Genomic DNA, 22,063 nt, shown 5'->3' with positions numbered 1-22,063 from the left:
CGCTAGGGCACACCGCACAACTTTACATATACATCAAAAAATAATTAATCATTTAAACATGTCAATTCCATTGCTTTGAGGTATCTAAACGAAGGGCAAGTCATAAAAAACATAAACGAAAAACATAATAACAGCACTCATGAACATCAAAAGAGAAAAAAAGGGAAAAAAAGCTGTCAACAAATTCATCATTAGCACTGTACAGGGTAAGGCCGCGGCTCCCAGTTTTGCACTCAATTACCCCCTCGTCCCATTCTCTCAATTGAGCTCATAATTCCGCTACGCCCTGGCGTTCTTCCGACAGCTATGCTACTATTAGCACTCTTAGTGCCAGCTGGAGCCCCGAATCGTGGTATTCTAGGGGTATGGCTCTGTGGAAGCTGTCGAGGTCGCGTAGTGGCTGAGGCCCTGGGAGGAATGCCGCTATTACCAGCAGCTGGAGTTGGTTGTGATACAGGCACTCTTTCAGTTCTTTCTTCATAATTGTAATCCTCAGAAGGTGGTGTTGATGGTTTCTCAGACGACGTTGGCGTTGGCTGGACCTCCTGCTGCATCTGTAACCACTCATCCACCACAGCTACGAGCTCTCCTTTTTCTGCCCTTTCGGCTTTGAGTTCTGAGCGCAGGGCTTCGCTATCCTGTTTGAGGGATATCATTTCTTGCTGGAGCCCCTTGATTCGCGCCTCTAGGACTCTTCTCTCAGCTTCCAGGCCTTCGTTTTCTCGAAGCATCGTGGCATCTCCCGGGGTCGTCTCTTCATCAGCAAGCCTAGATTTGACTTCACTGAGCTCGGATTTAAGGTGGTGGATTTTCTGCAGGGCATCCTTGAGCTTTGATTCTCCTTCTTTAACGCGTTTCTCCCAGCGAGCTTCATAGCTCTTCTTCAGGGCAGCAACTTTAGTCTCATGCTTCCCTTTGTATAGGGTATGTAGTTCCCGAGCGACTCTTTCAACAGCATCCTGCACTTCTTTGGCAGTCTCATCTGAGTTACTCGTGTTACCCTTACTTGGCTGTGCCGAGCCCTCTGTATCGGCGGTTCCACTGCGTCGTGCAGCTGAAAGCTGACTTTCCAGCTCCACCATCTTTCCTTCCAGCTGCTCTCGTGACCTCTCGGCCTCCTCTGCTCTCTGGGCGAGCCTCTCCCTCTCACTTTCCCCGTCAGTCATTTCCGCCTTGACCGTTCTCAATACGTCTTCCATCTCCTGGCCTCGCCTCTCCCATTCATGCAGCTCCGCTTCGAGGGCATCCTTTCGAGCAGCCTCATTTCTCACCTGCTCCAATGCCTCCCCGACGCGGCGTTCAGCATCGGATACAGACTCCTTTAAGCTCGCAACCTCTGCATCTCTTCCGTTCAAGGTGGCTTTCAATGATGATATCTGTGATAGGAAGGATGATTTCAGGGACTCCAGCTCCCTAGGGGTGATAGATGGTATAGATCGAGGAGTAGGAGGAGGTGGTATATCGAAATCCAGCAGTGATAGTTTGTTAGGTGATCTGGAATCCCCGCCAGGCCTCCTCGTCGAGTTACGTCGGGATCTGTAAGGAGATTGGGATGCCAAATCCGCCCGTGATCCGTTCGCTAGCACGTTCATCTGATCTGTAAAGTCTAATAGGTTGGCGCCGTCATCCACGCGCATGTACTTCCGTACTGGAGTGGTAGAGAAGGTAGAGGCACACTCTTGTTGCCCATACGTTAATTCGGAGTCTCGCTTGTTCGACGCTCGTTTTGCAGATCTAGGAGTCGTCTGAGAGATGTGTTCACGCAGACTAGGTATCGTTTTAAGTGGTGATTCGTGTCTGAGTTTGGAGAAAAGGGTCATATCGGCGTTGGGAACTGCTGAAAAGGCGCTGAGGCTTGTATGGTCGCCCATGCTGTCGTCTCCGAGGTTGCTGTTGCACATGGAGTCTTCGCCTTCATTTTGATGGCGTACAATGCTCATGTTTTCGTGATTATTCTCCTCAACAACGGTAGCCAAAGAATGCCGAGTAGACCGTGGCTCGATAATCTGCCTATCTTCCTCGTCACAATCGACGTGTATCTCGATCTTATTAGCTGGCTGTTCTTGATGTAGCTTGTCATATGCGTAATTCATGTCCACATCAATCCCGGTGCCATCTTGGTCTGTATCTCGAGTGTAATCGTCTGAATGGTGGTCCTCTTCGACCGTAATGGCTTCGGTAGGGGTGTGGTTTTCAGGAAGCTGATCTGTATACTCGATATGAATGGAGTCTTGAAAGGGGGAGCTGGGCGGGTTTTGAAAACCGGACTGGTCCTGATAGTCTTCGTGGATCTCAAAAACAGGAGAGTTGCTGGTTTGTTTTGATGGAGTTGTGTTTTCATCGTAACACAGGTCGTCGATATCCCCCATAGTGCTTTTTGCCAGTGGTGAAGCAAGCGACTGCATCTGTGATGGGCGACTATTGAGCCTTGAGGGTGACAGAGGTGACAGTGGGCTTGCCATGGTCGGCTCTCGGTATGTTTATATTTTTGGAGGTCAGAGATAAAGCTTTAATCCCTTGCTAATGTGCCAGCATCGAGCGATCTAGACAGAATATCATAAAATCTCAAACAGCGTAAACGTTGTAGATATCTTCTTTTAATCAACAGAAGATACTGTCCAAGGCTTCCTTGCGTGGAATGTATGTAAATCTTCACTGTGCGGTGCTAAAGAATAGCAGCTTCGGTGTTTTGACCTTGCCCCGGCAACGGAGTAAACAAAGAGATAACATAATGGATGACATAATGGCTGACATAAGCGGAAAGTGGGATATGTACTGTAAATAATACCAACCTAATACATATAAATTACCATATCTATATCACGTGTCATGCCTTGGCGTTTACGTTTAAGTAAGCATAAACCTTATATCCGCCGCCCTTTTTGCCCTTTTCGGCATCTTTGCCTTTTTTGGCTTTGTTTTCCGCGTACTTTCGACCTCAAGCGCATAGTTGCTTTTTCCTCTGCGTCTGGCCGGGGATTCATGGGCCAGATATCAACCTGCCCGCCAGCTCATCCAACTCCAATTGCAGCCGTTGACGGCGGGAGATCTTCAATGGCTGCTGATGCGTGGCCTCGACGGCGAGCTGGGAGACTGCAACCGCCGTACCATGTACAGAGCCGTCCTCTCCACCAGCAACATCGCCGGGCCAAGTTTCCCGCTCCATCGGGTAGCAAGGAAGCAACACTATGCAGTACCATGTACCGATGGATGTACCAGAGTACGCCGTGACTTTCGCCCAGTAATATATGTTAGCCCTAGGATCTTCCGTTCTAGGGGTTGCCGGAGCCAGGCAGACCGCCACTTGTGATCACACTTTTCCCTCCTCTCCCTCTCCTGACCTTCGGCTTTCCCACTTCAACCTTCAACTCCACGCTACACAACAGACACAACGGACACAACTCACTCTTGGAACTCTCAGCGTTTCTGGTCTCTCGTCTACCTGCTGCGGTCGTTGTAAACCGGCCCAAGCAGCGACTTGTGAACATAAACCGTTGACCACAGACGGGACGTGACAGAAGAGCCTGACGACACCTCTCCCCTCCCCATCCATATTCAACTGATATATTTGGCCACCGCTGGCACATTTTCCTCAATCTTACTTCTATATTGGCTTTCTATCGATAGCTTGCAGTATCTCGTCTTCAATCTCAACTTACAACAGGTATTTTGGTTGAAAGAGGGACTGGGGTTGGTTGGGAGGACTGCCGTAAGAACCAGATTAGAATATATAGAACCATGAGATTAACACGTCAGGCAAGACACCATCACACTTCTCCTCCGACTTCTACTCCGGCCGACGACGCTTTCCCGACTCTTCAGCTTTTCATCCTAGGTTGGTCTCGTTATTCCCCCCTTCTGGTGACACCACGGCTAACTTCTCCCAGCGATATGTCGCTTCGCAGAGCCGATCGCGTTGACTTCCATCTTCCCGTATTCATGGGTTATGGTTAAGGATTTCAACATCGGAGACAAGAGTAATGCATCCTTCTTCGCCGGAATCATTATTTCGGCCTTCGCCTTGGCGGAGAGCCTGACTGGAATGTTCTGGGGGAGCCTTTCAGACAGGGTTGGCCGCAAACCTGTCCTCCTCTTAGGATGCGCGGGTACTGTCCTATCCCTGATGATTGTTGGGTTCTCCCGAAACTTCTGGGTGGCTCTCCTCGGCAGAGTTGTCGGCGGACTTCTAAATGGCAACGTTGGCGTCATCCAGACCATGGTTGGGGAAGTGGTCAAGAAACCAGAACATGAGCGTAAGACACCCACTGATATTGACATAACAACTACATGCTAACGAACCGTTTATATAGCGCGAGCATACGCTGTCCTACCATTTGTTTGGTCTATCGGCACGATAATAGGCCCAGGTAATCTCATTCTTTTGGTTCTTATCTAAATCTGCCTTTACAGTAACTGCTAACTTCTACCAGCGATTGGAGGTACCTTTGCGCAGCCCTCTAAATCCTTCCCTTCGCTGTTTCCTCAATCAGGCTTATTTGGTACCTTTCCTTACCTGCTCCCTAACATAATATGTTCATTGCTACTCTTTATCAGTATCATTGCTGGGTACCTGTTCCTGGATGAAACGCATCCCGACCACCAACCGCAGTATATTCGAGCTGAAAATACTGAGCCACATACCGATGAGGATGAGAATGAGAACGAGAATGAGGGGTTCGGTACCCATCTTTACGCCGTAGCCACGGCTGGTTCCACCGCTCATGCTGGTGCAGACTTGACCGCCAAGTCCTATGGCACCTTCAATGAGGTTGACATGCACGAGGACGAGGAATGGTATCTCAGGCCAGACGGGAAGCCCTTTCCTACCCCGGGTTCAGACAAAGTCTTCACAAAGCGTGTGACGATGCTCATCGTCGCTTTGGGAATATTCACCTACCACTCCATGACATATGACCATCTACTCCCCATTTTCCTCCAGGATGACCGAGACGGAATCATAAATCACCCTGTTTCTTCCCCTCTTGATATCCCAGGAGGATTAGGTCTAACAACCCAAACCGTCGGATTAATCATGGCCATAAACGGAGTCATTGCCCTAGTAATCCAGGCCGTCGTCTTTCCCATTCTCACGGAATGGCTTGGCGTCTGGAGCGTTTTCGTTCTTGTCACCGTCCTCCACCCAGTGGCATACTTCATTGTTCCTTTCCTGGCCTTCCTACCAACGAACTTCTTATACCCAGGCATCTACACATGCCTTACAATCAGAAACCTCTTCTCCATCCTAGCCTATCCGGTACTCTTAATATTGATCAAGCAAGCGAGCCCTTCCTACGCCGTTCTCGGAAAAATCAATGGTCTCGCTGCATCCGCCGGCGCCGCTTGTCGCACCCTTGCCCCACCAATCGCCGGATACATTTACACCGTTGGTACTCGCGTTGGATTCACCGGAATTGCGTGGTGGGCTAGCAGCTTGGTGGCCATCTTTGGAGCCATGCAACTTTGGTTTATGAGAGGTAAACCGCATACTACGGTTTCTATACTGGCTCGCCCGCCATGTTTCCCTCGACACGTGGAGCCACATCCCCCGGTCATCCATGTTCACGTGGAAGATGACGCTGGCGAGCGTGAACGTGAGCCCTTGGTATAAATTCAACCTTCATCCAAGGGCACTCCTGAACATTCCTCCTTCTACGAATTCTACAGTCTCTCTCCGTACCAGGGTCGTCAGTGTTTTCTCGGTTCTCATCCATTATACATCAGACTCCTCACCGTTCAATGTATCCTCCATTTATATCTTATCCGCAAGATTTGAGAACAGTCGGTTTTCGGTATGACGTCTTTCACTTTATTTAGCCTTGCAATTCTTCGGCGTCATGATCGTCCATTTAAATTTCAAAGATGTTGGAACCTGGGTTTAAATTTCTAAATTTAGTCACATATGTTGCTGCTTCTTCTTGTTCTGTTCCTATTATATTTCAAGATGACTTTGTGAATACATCGGAATAAATTGCATTCACTATATTAATACCAGCATCCAAAGTAGCTAGCTTGCATTGCATCTCAAGACAAACTCATGGGTATCTTGGTCATGTTTATCCACATCAATACATATATAAAAACAGCTCCAATGACATTACACGTTATGCACGTGAGATATTCGCTGCGAGTAGTCGTTGCCAAATATAACAAAGTAAAATGCGACTTGCATTCTCGTCGTATATAACACCCAAAAAGCGCCAATTCACCTTGCCACCGAAATATACCTACCCAATGTCACAGCTAAGATCATGATCTACATGACTATCTACCTTCCGCCTCTGACGAGATAGGGAGATAGGAACGCCTCTCTCTAAATCTCTGTTTGACGTAAGTATTCGTTAAGGACACCATACGTATCAGCGCTGAATTGTCAGAACATACCTGAATCCACACCTCGGCCCACGGCTTGACTGCAGCCCACGCCAACAAACTAGAAGTCGCAATGATAAATATGAATACAACAGCCTTGTCCTTGTTCGAATCCCGCTCTGTCAAGTTTCATCAAAGTTAGCAACATTCTTCCAGCCACCGGCCTCCTCCAGCCTCTCATGAACCCAGCACTCACGGAAACAAGTAGTAAAGACATTCTCTTCCACCGCCCCCTTGCACTTCGGCAGATGCTGATCTAGACAGAACTTCCTGTTGCAGTCGTTGCAGCTTCGGCCTCCGTGGTCTTTCGTCCCATCGTTGCTGTGGTCGCCATCTTCCTCTGCTTCGGGCGAAGCTACTTCATTGTTTCTGGCGCCGAGGAAATCCCGAAACGACAGGCTGTCTCGCGGGTCCAAAGGCGCAACAGTCCCCGGCGGACCAAGCGGTATGATGGTGCTGTTTGTCCAGCACGTACACTTGCAGAAGGATGTTGGCTCTAGGCAAACGGGTTGAGGTCGTTAGTAAATGCATAAGTTGGAAGGTGGTGGCGAGCCATACTTGCTGCAGAAACAAAGGGTATCAACGATACAAGGAAGAGAAGCAGTAGTTGAACCTGAGGCCGTCGTAGTATCATCGTCGCAAAGGCTGGGGGTTGTATGAGCTTGTGAAGGTGCTTCGGTCTCGTCCAACGTCCCAGTTTGCGCCAGGATGACGATAATATTGGGGGTGCTGATTATATAAGCGAGGCTTAACTCGTGTTTCATCACGTGACCTCGTACAACCAGCGGGCTTTGCATGTCCATTTACGGCATGTAGAGTCTTTTCCTCTACTTATATATGCCTTTACATAAATCTAGGTTGTATAGCATTGTATTATTCTACTATATAAAGACGCTATCTTATTGGTTAATTAGTGCGCTCTAAGCCCTTACCTTTAGCCTAGAGCCGTCGGGCTACCGGAACCCGTCTCTATGCAAGTATGTTTGTTAATGCTTGGGACCATGGGTTGGTCAAACCACTCTTCGAGTCCTTTTATTCGTTCACCTGAAGCATGGCTCGCACTGATTTCGTCATCAGACATGCCTATCTATCACTCTCATCTTCAAGTTGGAGCCACTCGTCTCTGTATATGTTCTCAGGCGGTGTTCCTTCGCCGTTAATCATCACCCATCGAAATATACCAAGCGACGCTTCCCGAGACGCCTCTTGGATGGGAGACCTTCGTGGAAATAATGTATCCAACATGATGAAAGCCGTACTGCTTTCGTCCGATCTGTAGCTAGATATTTTGTCAAAACCTTGATCTTCAACGATTGATCCATTCTCCAATAACCGCGAGGATTTCATAGCAGAACCCAGGACTGGAAGAAAAACTTGGGTTTTCCGGGATTTCTTCGAAGATAGGGTGTAGCCACGGGCTCAACTTATTGTATGGGACGGTGGGCTCCCAGAACATTCCGCAAAGAGCTAATATAACCGTTTCTGGGCTGTAGCTTAGAGTCATATAGTAAGGAAGCTCTTTGTCCATAGTTAGCTAGCCTAGTGCAGTTGAATTGGCAGAATCGACTCCCTGTTGAACGTGATTGTTAGTAGGAAGAGGTAAAGGAAGAGGTAATTGAATAGCAGTGCCATGGTAGTTATGCACAGGAAAAGTCAATGCTGTTGCAAGAGCAACGGGCAGCTGGCAATCCAAATTATGTCGTTGGGAGAACTGTACAAGGAACTCGAACACCTTTTTGGATGACGGAGGACTAGAAGCAACAGAGCCAATGCAAAGTGTTTCGCTCGGGGATGAACCAAGATGCAGTATCGTGGTTTTGCCTTGTGCTGATTGCGGGAACGCGGTTTAGGGTATCTCGAACGCTCGTTAATGTAGGCGGAATTCCTGTGCGGTGCTGGGCAATTGCCATTGCAATAAGATGATACCAATAATCCCGGGATCTTTCTGTTGCAATTTCCAGCTATTGGGGAGTGGGTTGAAGCTGGTCATGATCGTTTATTATCTAGAGAATGTTAGTTACTATCAGAAAGATAGAGATCGTGAGGCGGTATTACCGTGGAGAGGTCAGGCGGCTCTAGGAGGCCATGCTCAACCAGCACCATGTCTGCTCGACGTAACTCACTTTCTTGAGTGGTGTTAATGATCAGAGGTCGGCGCGATACATTGCTACTTCCAGGCTTGCAGGTTGATTCCGTGAGGGTGAGCAAGTGGTTACCTCAGCCAAGTTCAACATCGCACTTCTATATATTATAATGGATGGCGAAGGCCAAGTGATGGACGTCTTTCTGAAACAGAGGGCCTTTGGGATATGGTAAAGTCCTCTTAAAACATATAAGATGGTATTCGTTATTGAGATATCATTGTCACCGAGAGTAATCTATTGTCTATCGTCTACCCCTAGAGCTATGGCTCTTGTTGTCTCTCTGGCGCTTCTCCTTGCCTGCTTCCCTTCTTCTCCGTTTCCAAGCTCGGTTGTTATCACCTCGGTTCTCCCAGAACCACTGGGCAAACTCGCTATCATCGGCGCCATCTTTCCCGCGCTTAGCGCCTGGCTTGGTCGGAGAGAGAGTGTGCTCCTTGTCAGCGGCCGCCACATCTAACCCATCATTGTCATCACGTAAATAATCCTCATTCGCGTCGTTTTCCCAAAATGTTATTTTAGTGGGAAGTGCCGTATCAGGTGTAGGGGCCAAACTTCGCATGGACCGAGACTGCAGGTCTAGAGCCGTAAAGGGGGTTTGCGGTTCTGTATAGCCTTCGTTGTGTGCTTCAATGTCACTTCCAGAGTCTTCGGCGTTTCCAAAAAAGCTGAATTGGGTATCAATTGTCAAGTGTGGGTTCGGAATTGAGCTGCCTGAAGACTTTGGCCGTTTGAATAGTGCTTCGAGTGGGTGAACTTGGGCCGCCGATGCGACCTCTTCGACAGGTGCGGCCGGAGGCTCCTGTTCCACAGCTTCAGACTCTTCACCATCCGATGCTGCCGAGCTAGACGATGATCCCGTGCCAGAAGATTCACCATCCGACTCCTCAGCCTCTGACGATTCATCAGATCCCTCCGAGCTAGTCCAGTCGTCGCTACTGGAAGATGCAGCTTCCGACGATCCTGATTCACTACTAGCAACCGGCGATTCTACCGTGGTATCGGTCTTTTTATCCGCCTTGACAACTGCTACTGCTTCTTTTGACTTTGTAGACGACTGCGCCTGTGGTCTCTCACTCCTCTTCGGCGGCTGCTCTTTAACATTGCCTTCTCGGTCTACCCATCCCTTCCCTTCAACGTATTCACCAGTAAGCTTTGATGGCGCAACATTTTCTCCAGACTTCACAAAGCTTGGATGTTTGATTGTCTTTTTGAATTCATGGACTGTCACAGAATCAGCTCCCTCTCGCTTCTTGCTTGACTTTGTAGACTTATTTGCCGGAGGGACGGTACGAAACAGGCATTCGGAGCCGTTTGAGTATTTCGAGGGCTGTTTCTTTGATTTCTTCGAATCTTCGTCTTTCTTTTTCGATCTACCCAGAGACGCGCGCGGTTCGGTCCATCCTCGCATTACTTTCCGCGGCGACGGGAGCTCGTAGCCTTCAATGGTATTCTCAGTGGCCTTTCGTTTGAGAGGGATATCCTTCTCTAGTGTATCAGGGTGTTTGCGACTGGCTGATCCAACAGATCTTTGCTGGCTGATAGCAGTGGTGGTGCTGGTGGGGGCTGGCTTCGCTTGCTCTATCCTGAACTTCTTGCCCTTGAGGATTGCGCCGTTCAACTTCTTCGTAACCTTGTCTGCGTCTACCACTGGAAGAGTGACAAAGCCGTAGTTATTCTCCGGATAGGTCTCGATCGTATGGAATGAGATATCAGTGGCGAGATGGCGGATGGAGGGCTGTAGCACCGTATCGAGGATTGCGGCGTCTAGAGGTGTGATGTGCAGGCGTTTAACTGCAGTGTCTGACATCTGGGTTGCGCGAACGCCCGCGACAGTATATCCAGCCTCACTCGACTCTGCCCTGGCGTCCTGCTTTAAAGAAACACACAGTACGACGTTCAATCGTTGTGCATGCGCGTTGGACATCCATGGACATATTCAAGATGCAGGACGTAGCTTTTTTTTTTGCCCTCTGCCAAGCTCGTGACCTGGCTCTGCGCCAAATTCTCCGGCCAGGTCCGTCACCAACTCTCGAACTTGTTCGCAGCTTCAAGTCAAACCCATCCTCTACATCGCCGAGCTGGACGCCTCAAGCCTCACATGCGCAGGCCGCTTGTTGACGTGCACCGATACTTATACGTGGAGTTTGAGGGCTCACCTTCGTTTTTGAACTGCCTGGCCCGCGAGTAGCGGTCTCGCTCCTGAAGTCCAGATATCTGGAGATGCAAGCCAGCCTATACCGGTATACGGACCGCACCGGATATCACCCTCTACTCTAGCTGACACACTTCCCTGCCCGTCCGGTTCGCATGGCAATACGGTCTCTTGGGACACGGGATCATCTAAATAGCAGAACATCTCCCTCTTCTATGCCCAGCGCCAGGTGAACGCCATCGCAGAACCCTGTGCACCGTGGAACGCCCGTTACTCAAAGCCGACCAATCCTCTATATACCTTTTTTCCCCTACGCTTTAGAAACCGTTGCTATACGATAGTCCTACGGGCAACCTGCTGCTAGAATGGGGAATGCAGCTACGAAGGAGGCAAGGCCGTCGGGCCTCAGACATGGACAGTCCCGTACATTTGACCCAGACTCTTCTCACACCGGAGAATCGAACGTACCTGACCTGTCGTTCTTAGGTCTCTCTGGCAATAACGATAGGGGTACTTTGGCTTCGGAGCCTCGGCGGGAAACGAGGCAGGAAAGAGAAGCTCGAAAACGTGAAAAGGAACGGGCCGCAAGACTCAAGGAGAGAGAACGGAGTATGAAAGAGGAACATGTGGACGGGGGCTATCTCGTCACACAGGGTGTCTATGTTGGCACCGAGGATTTCAATAAACCCATAGTGAGGCAGTTAATGGTAAGCGGCCCGCTCTCAGGTCTCTCTGACTGTCATCTTGCTAAGCTGCGCTACAGATTGAGCGGCGGATCGCCCCATTCTGGAGAGGGCTAAACGACTTCTCGACATCCTGGGCAGAACATCAGATTATGGCTGCCGCTCGAGGCCTCCCCATCCCTCCGGCGGATGAAGTCCCACCAGAGCTCGAGTACAGAGCAGCCCCGGTATCCCAGGAAGATAGACAAAGCGAGAAATTCCTAAACAACCTAAACAGCCTAACAGTTCCAATTACATCAAGGTCTCAGTCGTTCAATTCAGACAGTTCTGCAGGCGCGCGGAAAACCCCTCCGCAGTCACAATCACCCGTTACCGCGAACTCGTCGTCTGGCTCGCAACTTTTCCGAGGACGGGCCAAGACCCTTGCATCGTTAACAACGTCATCCAAATCTAATGCAAATATGGCACCTCGTGAATTTCAGCTCCCTAACGATCCATTTGTGAACGGCCAGCCGATCGAAGTCTATCTCTATAAAGACCCTATAGAATGCCCTATCTGTTTCCTTTACTATCCGCCATACCTAAACAAAACGAGATGTTGCGATCAACCCATTTGTTCTGAATGCTTCGTGCAAATTAAACGAGCAGACCCGCACCCTCCTGAACACGAGCAGCCGGGAACAAACCCACCCCGGCAAGCTGAATCACAGTCTAACGACACTGACCACCAACTTGTAACCGAGCCAGCAGCCTGCCCGTTTTGCGTGCAGCCCGAGTTTGGTGTAACATATGCACAACCACAATTCCGCCGGGGCCTCGCGTACGCCCCGGGTCACAACGCTCACCCTCTTGCAACGGTAGCTTCGCCGATGTCGTCGTCAAGTTCATTAAATTCAGCGAATGCAAGTCCTGGAGTGAACGGGTCCCGGCGACGAGCCACATCTTTGTCTGCAGACGCGCCAGGGGTCATTACAACAGATAAGATTCGACCCGACTGGGCACAGAAGCTAGCTACTGCACGGGCGAATGCTGCAAGACGATCAGCTGCTGCCACAGCTCTACATACTGCAGCATACCTAGTGAATACCACTCCCGGGTCCAACAGCGAATCAAGAAACTTGGCAAGTATTGGCAGGAGGACTCTCCTACGTAGAGGGACTGGAAATGACAGTCCAACTAGTCGAAATAACAACTCCTCAACCCACGTTAATGCGTTTGCTTATTTAGCTGAAAGACGGGCAACTGAGGCTACTGGCAATAATGGCGAAGAAATTACTGGCGCTCTGGCTCCTCCGAGGGCCAGCTCAAGACGGGAAAGGAGCAGAGCAGAAGAAATAGAGGAGATGATGGTGATGGAAGCTATCCGGCTCAGCCTTACCTCTGAAGAAGAGAGGCGGAAAAAGGAGGAGAAGGAGGCTAAGAAGGAAGCTAAGAAACGAGACAAAGAGGCGAAGAAGGCTGAAAAGTTTGGCAACCAGAATGGAGCTTTCAGCAATATTGGAAATAATACACCTTTGGAAGTCATTGCGCCTTTTGCGACAGGCATCACCAGCTTTGAACCGGAGTCTTCGGGGAACACCTCTTCGTTAGACAAGGGCAAGGGGGTAGCCCGCACAGTTGACCAAATGGACGGAGAAAAATCAAAGGAACAGCCTAGATTGATGATAAAGACCCCTCTGGAGGGCGAACCCTCCTCCAGCCTACCTGGAAGCTCCTCCATCACAGACCCTTCAACCAAAGCACATCTACGACCGCACTCAAGCGCCTCATCGTCCGACATATCTCTAGTGGAATCCGCATTTGACGACCAGAAGGATACCGGCACTCCCAATGGCTCAACCCCCAACATTGACGCCGTGTTTAACTTCCGCAGTCTCGCTGCTATGGTTGGCGATGCTGAAAACGCAGACCAAACACATACTGAGAACCCAGATCACCCAGTTTCCTGCAGCAGCCCAGCTGACGGTGCTGAGAATTGTGGCCCTCGGTGCGAAAGCTCAAAGGCACCGGAGTGTCCCTTGCAAGGGAAAGAAGCACAATCCCAATCCGCTGAAGTTTCTTCTCAGTCCCCCCTGGGTTCCGTTTAGGGAGAAATCTCATTCTCGACCTTACAGACAAGACTTGAGCCGGTCCATACCCGACCGCCACACCGTCTTGTTCTACTTTCCTGAATGACATTCCCATTTCCCAGTTTCAGCCTTTTCTGGCCCCAGGCTCATTTGTTTCTTTCCTTGTGACTGTGATGGATGGTATTTGATCGGTATTGGGGGAGCGCATCATGGCGCCTTGAGGATAATTTGCATAACCTTGTTTCTAACCCTGGAGTTTGAGGTGGAAGTATGTGTCTTTTTTGGGTAGGGTACTCTCAATTTGGCTTATTTTGAACCTGTTCCTACACTCTTTGCTTTTTTACCTACCATTGTTGGTTTTGTATAGATACGTCTGCTAGCATGCAACACTTCCTGCTCCATATCCTTTCCCATGCACGATAATGTGGTATAAAACAAAACTTTATACTATTTAATCCCGAATACTAATAGCACAGAAGATATCGAATCTTTATCGAAGAAGACAGGCGAGAAGGTGGCTAGTATTATCCATCCATGCTCGAATCAAAAATAGATGATAGACCGGGGTGAAAGCTTCACACCTATCTCAACAGAAGGGAGATGCCAACATTCATGACTTCACCTGTTTATACGAGACAGACGAGTAACGGGATATCTCTTATTTAAATAGGTGATGTGTTCCGATCTCAACCGAGCCAGCCCATCATGACAGCTGGCTGGAACGTCCATCAAGTAACAGCCAGCAGCTAACTTCCGGGATGTTTTTGTCTCTCGGGCTGCAAAGGCGTCTGTGATGGAAGAAGGCTGGCTTATGCAGCCAAGAAGGATACAGCTAGTTTCTATTTATTCCCACCTTTAGATAGATAATGAACAATAACTTCTGCCCTTCTGCTGTTTGAAGACTATGCTATCCATCCTGCGGCTACGAACCATCACATTCTAGCAATAGAACCGTCTTTCAAGGCGCGTTAAGAAGAAAAACTGCTAAACGAACTGACCGGGCGTATAGTCTTGTGTATATTCTACCATCCTTAACGCGTGTCCGTTTAACCAAAGCCTCTATCTACCATGGCTCCCGGCCTTGATATCGGGTCAGATACCGTTAACGATGGACATGCAGACGGACCAGGTCACTCGTATCACTCACGGCCATCGTCGTTGTCTCGCGGTGCTTCTCAGTCGATGGGACCTCCACCATTACCTCACTCCGTGTCTCCCTCTAGCGGGAGTGTACAAGTCGATAATACGGGAGTTGGCAGCGGGCCAGGTGAGTGAAGGCTGTCGATATATGAACAAGAAGAAGATGCTGATAGCTGGCTGGCATATACGGATAGGCCCGCTACGCCATCCTAGACCTATGACCATATCAGACATACATCTAGAGCTGGAGAAAGAGCAAGAAGCAGCGGTGTGTATATGCATCTATAGACCTATAATCTCTTAACTTGCATACCAACTGCCATATAGGTAAACCGTCTCACGCGAGAGCTCTCTCTCCTCCGCGCGCAGACTGCATCCGTGGCATCGACAGCCTCGTCAGCGTCAACAAACGTCAACGAGTCAGGCGATTGTAACAGCACAGTAGCCTCTCCCCGGTCGACTTCTCGCCATAGGTCATCTTCAACGCTGAGCTCCCGGAGCGTGGCTGGCGGAACTACATACGTACCCGGAAGCACAGTCGCTGCGTTAACCAGCATCATTCCACCGCGAGAGGGCGGTACACCATCTTCATCACGGCAGTCTCTAGACATCCAGCGTCCTAGCCTCAGCCGCGAAACCTCTGCTTCATCTCCTCGCCAGCCTGAAATCTCATCCCCGCCTTCACTTCAGAATCGTGAAGATAACTCCCACCGCTCGTCACTGGCGCAACCTCTGAGTGCGCGGGAACATCGTCGGTCAGAATCTGCCTCTAGTGCATCAGGTACACTGCGATATGAAGAGGCCGCGCGCCATCGTGCTGAACTCGAAGTTGTCAAGCGGGAGAACGAATCCCTGCGTCGCCGCGTTCGAGAACTCGAGAAGATTCTAAGAGACCATCGCCACGTCTAACTCGCAATTGCCGAGCACCAGGGACAAGGATGCCTATATACGAAATTAATATGGTGCCAGTCAGGGATTGAAAGGCTCTTCGTTCAAAGATGTGTTTTTTCTTTTTCCTTCTAGGCTTGGAGGCCGATCTCTATGTTGGGCCATTTGCCGTGGTATATCCCTGCTGGAGGGCGATATAAGACGGCCAGGGCACTGCCTCCTGCCAGCATCCTTCACATGTTAACATAGACGTCATAAGTGTGGCTTTCCTAGTTAATTAGTTAGTAGTTATAGTTAGTATAGTTAAGCAACGTCACTTGTGGCGCATTTCTTTTTCCCTGTCCCTCCTCGTCCTCCTTGCCCCGCGATTGTTTATGTTGCATATAAATACAACCCGCAGCCCACGAATGTTGTAACGTCCATCAAGATACCATCTACTCCTGTTAATTCGCTTTACACTTATCGCATCTATCCTAAAACCGTTTTCACATCGAATCACTGCTTTCTACGACCCAAACATGTCTTCAAGCACCGTTCACGTCGCGAACATCTCGCCCAAGACCACCGAAAAGGAGGTCAGAGATTTCTTCAGCTTCTGGTAAGTAGGAGTATAGCTAGTCTCTATCGTTTTACCACGAATTCTAACGGTTTCTCTCTGTTTAGTGGGAAAATCACCTCGCTGTCGCTCACTCCAAGCAGCGGAGAAGCTGATGCTACCCAGTCAGCAACCGTATCATTCGAGAAAGAGACGTAAGATATGCTCTTAATTCATATTCATAAGTATTATTCTAACTGTATTATCATTATAGTGCCTCCAAGACTGCTCTTCTGCTAGATCAAACACAACTTGGCCCATCTGCAGTCCATGTCACTGCTGCACCAAGCATTGGTCAATTGGCCGGTGAAAAGGCCACCACAGCCCATGGAGCAAGAGACGAAGCCAACAACCACCTGGAGCAGGAAGATAAGCCACGCTCTCGCATTTTTGCCGAATATCTCGCCCACGGCTACGTAATTAGCGACCAGGCCATCGAGAAGGCCATCGGCCTAGACAAGACCCATGGTATTTCCGCACGATTCAATGCCGTTCTACAAAACTTCGACACCAAGTACCATGCCACCGATAAGGCTAAGGGCATCGACGAGAGCTACGGTCTCACCGACAAGGCTGTTAGCGGATGGCGCGGACTGAGCTCTTACTTCGAGAAGGCTCTCGATACCCCCACTGGCCGAAAAATAAGAGACTTCTACCTCCAGAGCGACAAGCAAGTGAGAGACATCCACACCGAAGCTCGCCGCCTCGCAGATTTGAAGAAGGCTTCTTCCCCAGAGTCAGCCATGGGAGAGCACTCAAAAACTGCAGAGGGTGCCCCAACCGCCCCAACCGGCGTTCCAGTCGGTGACCCTTCTGCCCCTGCAACTGCTGCAGGCACTACCGTTGAACCAAAAAAGCAGTGAAGCTAGAATAGTACATTGCTTTCCTACGCTTACTTCAGTGATGCCCCTCTTGTATCTCTATGTGTCGGCCTTCCCTTCACCTGTTACCAGTTATGAAATTTACGATAGTACATAATGAAATCAGACCAATATCGTTTCAACGGGCGATTGGTAAATAAATTTAACAGACTACCTATGATACCAGCTAACCAATCTGAGCGCTGAATATTAAAGCTCCAGTTTCCGATATTAACTCGTATAAAATAGACACAATGGAATACACGCTGTATTATTTATAATGACAAATGAGGCTAATCTAATAGCCATGAGACCCCAATCCCTCAAAGTCCGCACTAAGTCTCCTGTGTTTCAATTGGGATGCCTCCGCAAGTGGATGGACTGGGTTGCTCTTCAGTCCTGCCACACCGGCGTCACGATCGTGCGTATCCGCTGGGTTTTCAATGGACGAGGCTCCATGGCCTGACTCTTCAGCTTTGCCAGACCAGGTTGGGATATCGGCTTGCTGACGACCGCTCTGTCGAGACGGGGAGGGTGACTGGCGACCTGCTCTTGGGGCTGACATGTTTGCTGCTTTCGCCCGTGGACTTCTTAGACTTATAGCTTCGCTTGGTTCTCGTTCCGTGGTGTGGTAGAAACGCTATTGATATGTAGAATATGGCTGTCTACTACCGTGGTTCTGGAAGTAGATGTCTCGATTGTTTGGACTAACGGATAACGCGGAAATTTGCGAAAGTTGGCTATTGAAGATCGCTAGAGAGAAACGCTTCTTGATTATATATATTTATGTTCAGCATCTTCGTCATTATTCCCCTTTTTGGCTTCTTGATATCCTGATTCAACTGTATGACGTATATCTTGGCAGGAAATCAGCGTAGACAAATAGGAGTGCTTGCCACATAATACACATTGTGGGAAACAGGATCCAATAACATGAAGGCCGCATCGAACATATACAGTTTTCTCCCTTGTCAATGCCTCAAACCAGTTAGGTTGGTCAAGTAGACAGGTTTAGAAAGCAGCGAGCTTGCTGTTGGTTACATTCTAAATTGATTTGCGGAGAAAGCTCGAAAAATATAGAATCAGTGTGAGAATGGTGAGAAGCTGTGTGAAATGTGTATTGTATTTCGGTACGCTAAGGGGGTCGGTTTAAAACATCGGGTCCTGGGATATAAAAGCAAAATTGCATGAAACCCCCCAATCTAAGGGCCGAAGAAGTCAAACATTCTTATTTTTTTTTGTATGTTTCAAGTTTTTTTCTTTTGGTGTGGAAATTTTTGGAAGTAATTAGCATTATATACCTTTAAGAACCACCATTCGCTTTTTCCGCATTCTCGGCTGCCAGTGCATGTGAGGCAGCTTCGTTGATTACGCCTTGAATTATTTGCTGCTCCTCTGGGTTCAAAATCTTGGTCAGGTTCTCATATAAATGCGGTTGCTCATGTTGAAGGCCTGTGATGCAACGTTAGTTCTAACAGCAACATTAGGATTAGGCGGTGATGGTCAACTTACTCATTAACACGTTCTTGAAAAGGCTATATGGTTCGACCTTGTCAAGTGGTGACTCTAACAAGCTTGCTTCATAAAGATCATCCTCGTCATCATCGTCAGGGACATGGCCAATCTTAAGGGCCTAAGCAGTTGTCATTAGTTTTCAAGATGCATTTTGTAGTTGAGATTGGACTTAAGAGCAAACTTACCTCTTGATGCAAAAATTCAATGTAGGCTGAGCTCTCATCCGTAATATCGCCCTCTCCACCCTCAGCTTCGTCCTGCTCTGTCCACTCTACGTCACGACCGCTCCAGTCGTTGTCACCATCTTCATCGTCGTCATCATATGGGATATCAGCTTCTTTGGCAGCTTCATCTCGCACTGCAACTGCATTAGTATTACATTAGATATAGAATAGACTGAGAAGGTACTTACTCTTCATAGCATTTGGTAGGGTTTGGAATAAACGAGTTACTCCTTGAAGAAGACGTGGCCAGCCTGGCTGAATGCTTGCCGGAACGTCCTCCGCCCTTAGAGTCAAGAGAGCACAGATTGCAACAATCGATAGTTTCTTGTCGTGGACCCGTTTAAAGCTATCAATGTTCGAGAACCAAGTGCTGAAAAACTTGTTTGTCCACTGGCCGCCTTCCAGCACTTGGAGTGCGAGACCCGGGTTATAATAAATGGCATTTATGACCATCTCCATCAAGTGGATCAGGTACGACTTGGTCTGAGTCTCTTCATTGCTCAAGACTTGCATCGCCAGGCTAATGAAGAGGGGGACATACTGATCGGCATGACCACGCAAGTTGAGCATGATAGCCTCTGCAAGTTTGCATCCGCAGATCCTATCAACACCGCCGCTCTTCTCATCCCGGAAGATATCTTCGACCATACTGACTACTGCTGCTAGGTATTCTGGGTTTTGTGCCAACGTAGCAGCGCCGTAGGTCACGAAGTTGTCAAGGGCTGGGAGCATATCTATAGCAAAGAAAGTTAGCCAATTAAAATCCCTGGACTTTGTTATAGAATCGTAGCGCCTGTAGGAAAGTACCAACCTTCGAGATACAGCTCAGCGCCAGCTTTGAATGTCTTGTGAATGAGCACAAACGCTTGCCACATACTCGGAGAGATGGACTTGGCGGTAAAAGTGCACGAGTCGATGATCTCAAAAATCTCGTTGTAAAGATCTAAACATGTTATTAGTGACGAGTGTAGAGTAGTGATTGTAGGGATATCTGCTAACCAAAAAGTTTGTTTTCGAGTGTGATCGTGATCACAGGCATTAGGACACTTTCCAGGTGCAGGAGGACGTCTGGAGTGCTTTCCAATGTAAGAATCAAAGTACCAATGGTTTGCAAGACACCAATTGCCGTGATGCTCTTGTCATCTAGCAAATCGCCATACAAATCATCCTCTGGTTTGCTCGACTTCCTTTCGAGAAGACCCTGGACGATACGCATATACGTATCTCGGAGTTGTTCACACAAGGCAACGGCGAAGGGGGTCAGCTCAGCAGAGAAAACTTCAACAAAATCTTCCATGACGTTAGTAAGAGCGTCGACGTCGACTTCGTTAGCAAGCTTGAGGAGTTGTTGCATGATCTGAGGAATATTTGTTCGCATCGAGGTACGGATTATGCTATGGCGGATTAATGGTTGAAGCGCAAGGGCAGCCTCGACCCTTACGGGCAGATCAGGGTCAGCCAGGCTGTCCAAGATGTTGCGATAGATCGTCATGAGGTTGCTAGGGTCCTTGAAGTCCAATTGCTCGAACTTCTCCAGGGTATCACAGGCTCGTGCACGGAGGTATCCGTGTGGACTGCGGAACTCGGGGAAAACATGGCGAACAAAGAAGTACTCCACTTGATCTGCGATAGGGCTCTTCTTGCCCAGGATGACAGACGAAAGGGTTCCAATCATGCGAAGAGCTCCCTCCTTTTCTCTGGGTAGCTTCTGGCCATCGGGCGCAGCTTCATACTTGCTGACAATTCCGTTTACAAACGTGAGAATTGAGAAGGTCTGCTTCTTTCTTGTCTTGGTGAGGGAAACGAGGAAGTTTGTAGCAGCAACTCCAGGGACAGTCACCTCCTCGTAGACATTCAGCTTTCGGTGTAAATACTCAGATGGGTCGGCCTCGAACATCTCAATATCATCGTCTGATAAACATAAAATTGGGAAGATGAAATGTGCGAGGAGATTTTCCATATGGGGCTTCAGGATCTCCCAAGTGACCTTCGGTTTGATACACTCCTGGAGGAAAATAAGGGTATACGACAGAGATGGTTTACTCAACCATTGTCCCTTGGAAACCCACTTATCGATTTCCTGAAGGTATCCATTCAGGATCTCGGGAGCGAAAGTGGTGATGAAGTTCTTGGCAAATTCAGTGTACTCAGGGGTACTTGATTTTGAAATCGCAGAAGGATTACCATAACTAGCACAAAGATGCTGGTTAGCGATACAGATAAATCTAAGAGGCAAATAATAGCCACCCAAATTGTACTAAAAAAATACCACAGCATGACGTACCGAATAAAAAGACGATTCAAATTGGCGTACGACCACTTTTTGCACTTCCACCAATGAGATTGTTCCCGTTCATCTGTGTCATCTTGCATAGAATTTGCCGGGGGGATCTTCCCTATCACTCTTAAGAATAACGTGCACCAGCCCACTGTTGCTTGGTGGGCAGTGAGGGCCACCGGGAGTTCAAACTATGGTCATAGTTAGTGAGGGTGGCCTCCACATAACGTGGGAGGGAGGCTGAAAAAAACACATACGTATATAGCGTTTTTGAATGATTTGATAACGGTCCTTAGCATCTCCCCGGCCTCCACGCTCTCTTCGTCAAGAAGGCGTGTTCCAATATTCAACAACTGAGGAAACGAAATTTCAACAATTTTATCGAAGTCACCCCTCATCTCACCACCCTTGAATCGATAAACCCTACATATCGCTAGGAGGCACTGGAGACCGGCAAAGACGGAGTTGGCGTCGCTGCCGTTGAGGAGCTGGAGGGTAATATCGATATAATCTGGCCATTTTTCTGGAAAGTCAAACTGCAAGATCTTGGCCAGGATTGGAATCAACTGAGCCCGTATGTTAGGCGGTGAGGAGGCGAGAACAGGGATAAGGCGATTCCGCAGCGACGGCCTCTCATCTTCAGGTATAGACTTGTGAGTCGAGTGATCCTCCTCCGGCGCCCATCCCCGAGTGATCCTATTCTTCAGGTATACAACCGCTGCGCAAGAACCACGTTAGCCCAGATAAGTCATTGTCCAGCTTTCATCGGTCAGACGGAGAATCTCTAGATGATGGCGTATTCTTACTCGAGAGGCGCACTGCTGGATCCTGTTCAGCTTCGAGGATATCGATGAGGGCGTTTGGGAAACCAGGCTGGTTCTCAGCCTATATATATATACACACATAAGAGACCGAAGTTAGCGTCAATTCAGCGCAGGAGTGAAATCCCAAGGGACGGCTCGAAACGGCCCAGCACGCACATATTTCAAGTCCAATTCGGCCTGTCGCCTGGTGTCCCCATTGCTGTCTAGGGTCGACTGTATACGGTCTCGGAGAGTAGCGACATCCATTTCGCGACAGACCTAGCGCCGGATTACACACGATCGAGCGGTGTCAGGCGGAGTCGGCGAGGGCCACGGAGTCAGG

At 48.9% G+C, this 22,063-nt stretch overlaps 7 protein-coding genes across 7 annotated transcripts; 4 read left to right on the top strand and 3 right to left on the bottom strand.

Moving 5' to 3' along the window:
* Window positions 1-233: 233 nt before the first annotated feature.
* GIQ15_03562 (uncharacterized protein) lies at window positions 234-2,405 on the bottom strand (the record flags this gene model as incomplete). Its single annotated transcript, XM_033550979.1, has 1 exon — window positions 234-2,405. One exon carries the CDS (start codon window positions 2,403-2,405, stop codon window positions 234-236), a length of 2,172 nt encoding a protein of 723 aa, XP_033408140.1.
* Window positions 2,406-3,738: 1,333 nt separating this feature from the next.
* Window positions 3,739-5,608, top strand: GIQ15_03561 (MFS transporter; the record flags this gene model as incomplete). Its single annotated transcript, XM_033550978.1, has 4 exons — window positions 3,739-3,835; window positions 3,888-4,253; window positions 4,311-4,367; window positions 4,431-5,608. The coding sequence occupies 4 exons, from the start codon at window positions 3,739-3,741 to the stop codon at window positions 5,606-5,608; spliced, it is 1,698 nt and encodes a 565-aa protein (XP_033408139.1).
* Window positions 5,609-8,754: 3,146 nt separating this feature from the next.
* On the bottom strand, window positions 8,755-10,437 carry GIQ15_03560 (uncharacterized protein; the record flags this gene model as incomplete). Its single annotated transcript, XM_033550977.1, has 1 exon — window positions 8,755-10,437. The coding sequence occupies one exon, from the start codon at window positions 10,435-10,437 to the stop codon at window positions 8,755-8,757; it is 1,683 nt and encodes a 560-aa protein (XP_033408138.1).
* A 593-nt stretch (window positions 10,438-11,030) lies between these two features.
* Window positions 11,031-13,435, top strand: GIQ15_03559 (uncharacterized protein; the record flags this gene model as incomplete). Its single annotated transcript, XM_033550976.1, has 2 exons — window positions 11,031-11,372; window positions 11,429-13,435. The coding sequence occupies 2 exons, from the start codon at window positions 11,031-11,033 to the stop codon at window positions 13,433-13,435; spliced, it is 2,349 nt and encodes a 782-aa protein (XP_033408137.1).
* A 1,050-nt stretch (window positions 13,436-14,485) lies between these two features.
* On the top strand, window positions 14,486-15,466 carry GIQ15_03558 (uncharacterized protein; the record flags this gene model as incomplete). Its single annotated transcript, XM_033550975.1, has 3 exons — window positions 14,486-14,684; window positions 14,800-14,825; window positions 14,885-15,466. The coding sequence occupies 3 exons, from the start codon at window positions 14,486-14,488 to the stop codon at window positions 15,464-15,466; spliced, it is 807 nt and encodes a 268-aa protein (XP_033408136.1).
* A 497-nt stretch (window positions 15,467-15,963) lies between these two features.
* Window positions 15,964-16,903, top strand: GIQ15_03557 (uncharacterized protein; the record flags this gene model as incomplete). Its single annotated transcript, XM_033550974.1, has 3 exons — window positions 15,964-16,043; window positions 16,109-16,195; window positions 16,255-16,903. 3 exons carry the CDS (start codon window positions 15,964-15,966, stop codon window positions 16,901-16,903), a joined length of 816 nt encoding a protein of 271 aa, XP_033408135.1.
* Window positions 16,904-18,203: 1,300 nt separating this feature from the next.
* Window positions 18,204-21,987, bottom strand: GIQ15_03556 (karyopherin; the record flags this gene model as incomplete). Its single annotated transcript, XM_033550973.1, has 10 exons — window positions 18,204-18,352; window positions 18,413-18,533; window positions 18,601-18,686; window positions 18,828-19,373; window positions 19,451-19,582; window positions 19,639-20,864; window positions 20,924-21,108; window positions 21,175-21,635; window positions 21,724-21,802; window positions 21,898-21,987. 10 exons carry the CDS (start codon window positions 21,985-21,987, stop codon window positions 18,204-18,206), a joined length of 3,075 nt encoding a protein of 1,024 aa, XP_033408134.1.
* Window positions 21,988-22,063: the final 76 nt, after the last annotated feature.

The sequence above is a fragment of the Arthroderma uncinatum genome (genome assembly GCF_011692745.1).
Source record: "Arthroderma uncinatum strain CBS 119779 chromosome Unknown scaffold2, whole genome shotgun sequence".
Taxonomy (NCBI): Eukaryota; Fungi; Ascomycota; class Eurotiomycetes; order Onygenales; family Arthrodermataceae; genus Arthroderma; species Arthroderma uncinatum.
The sequence above is the reverse complement of the archived record's forward strand: the minus strand, read 5'-3'. Positions and strand labels throughout refer to the sequence as shown.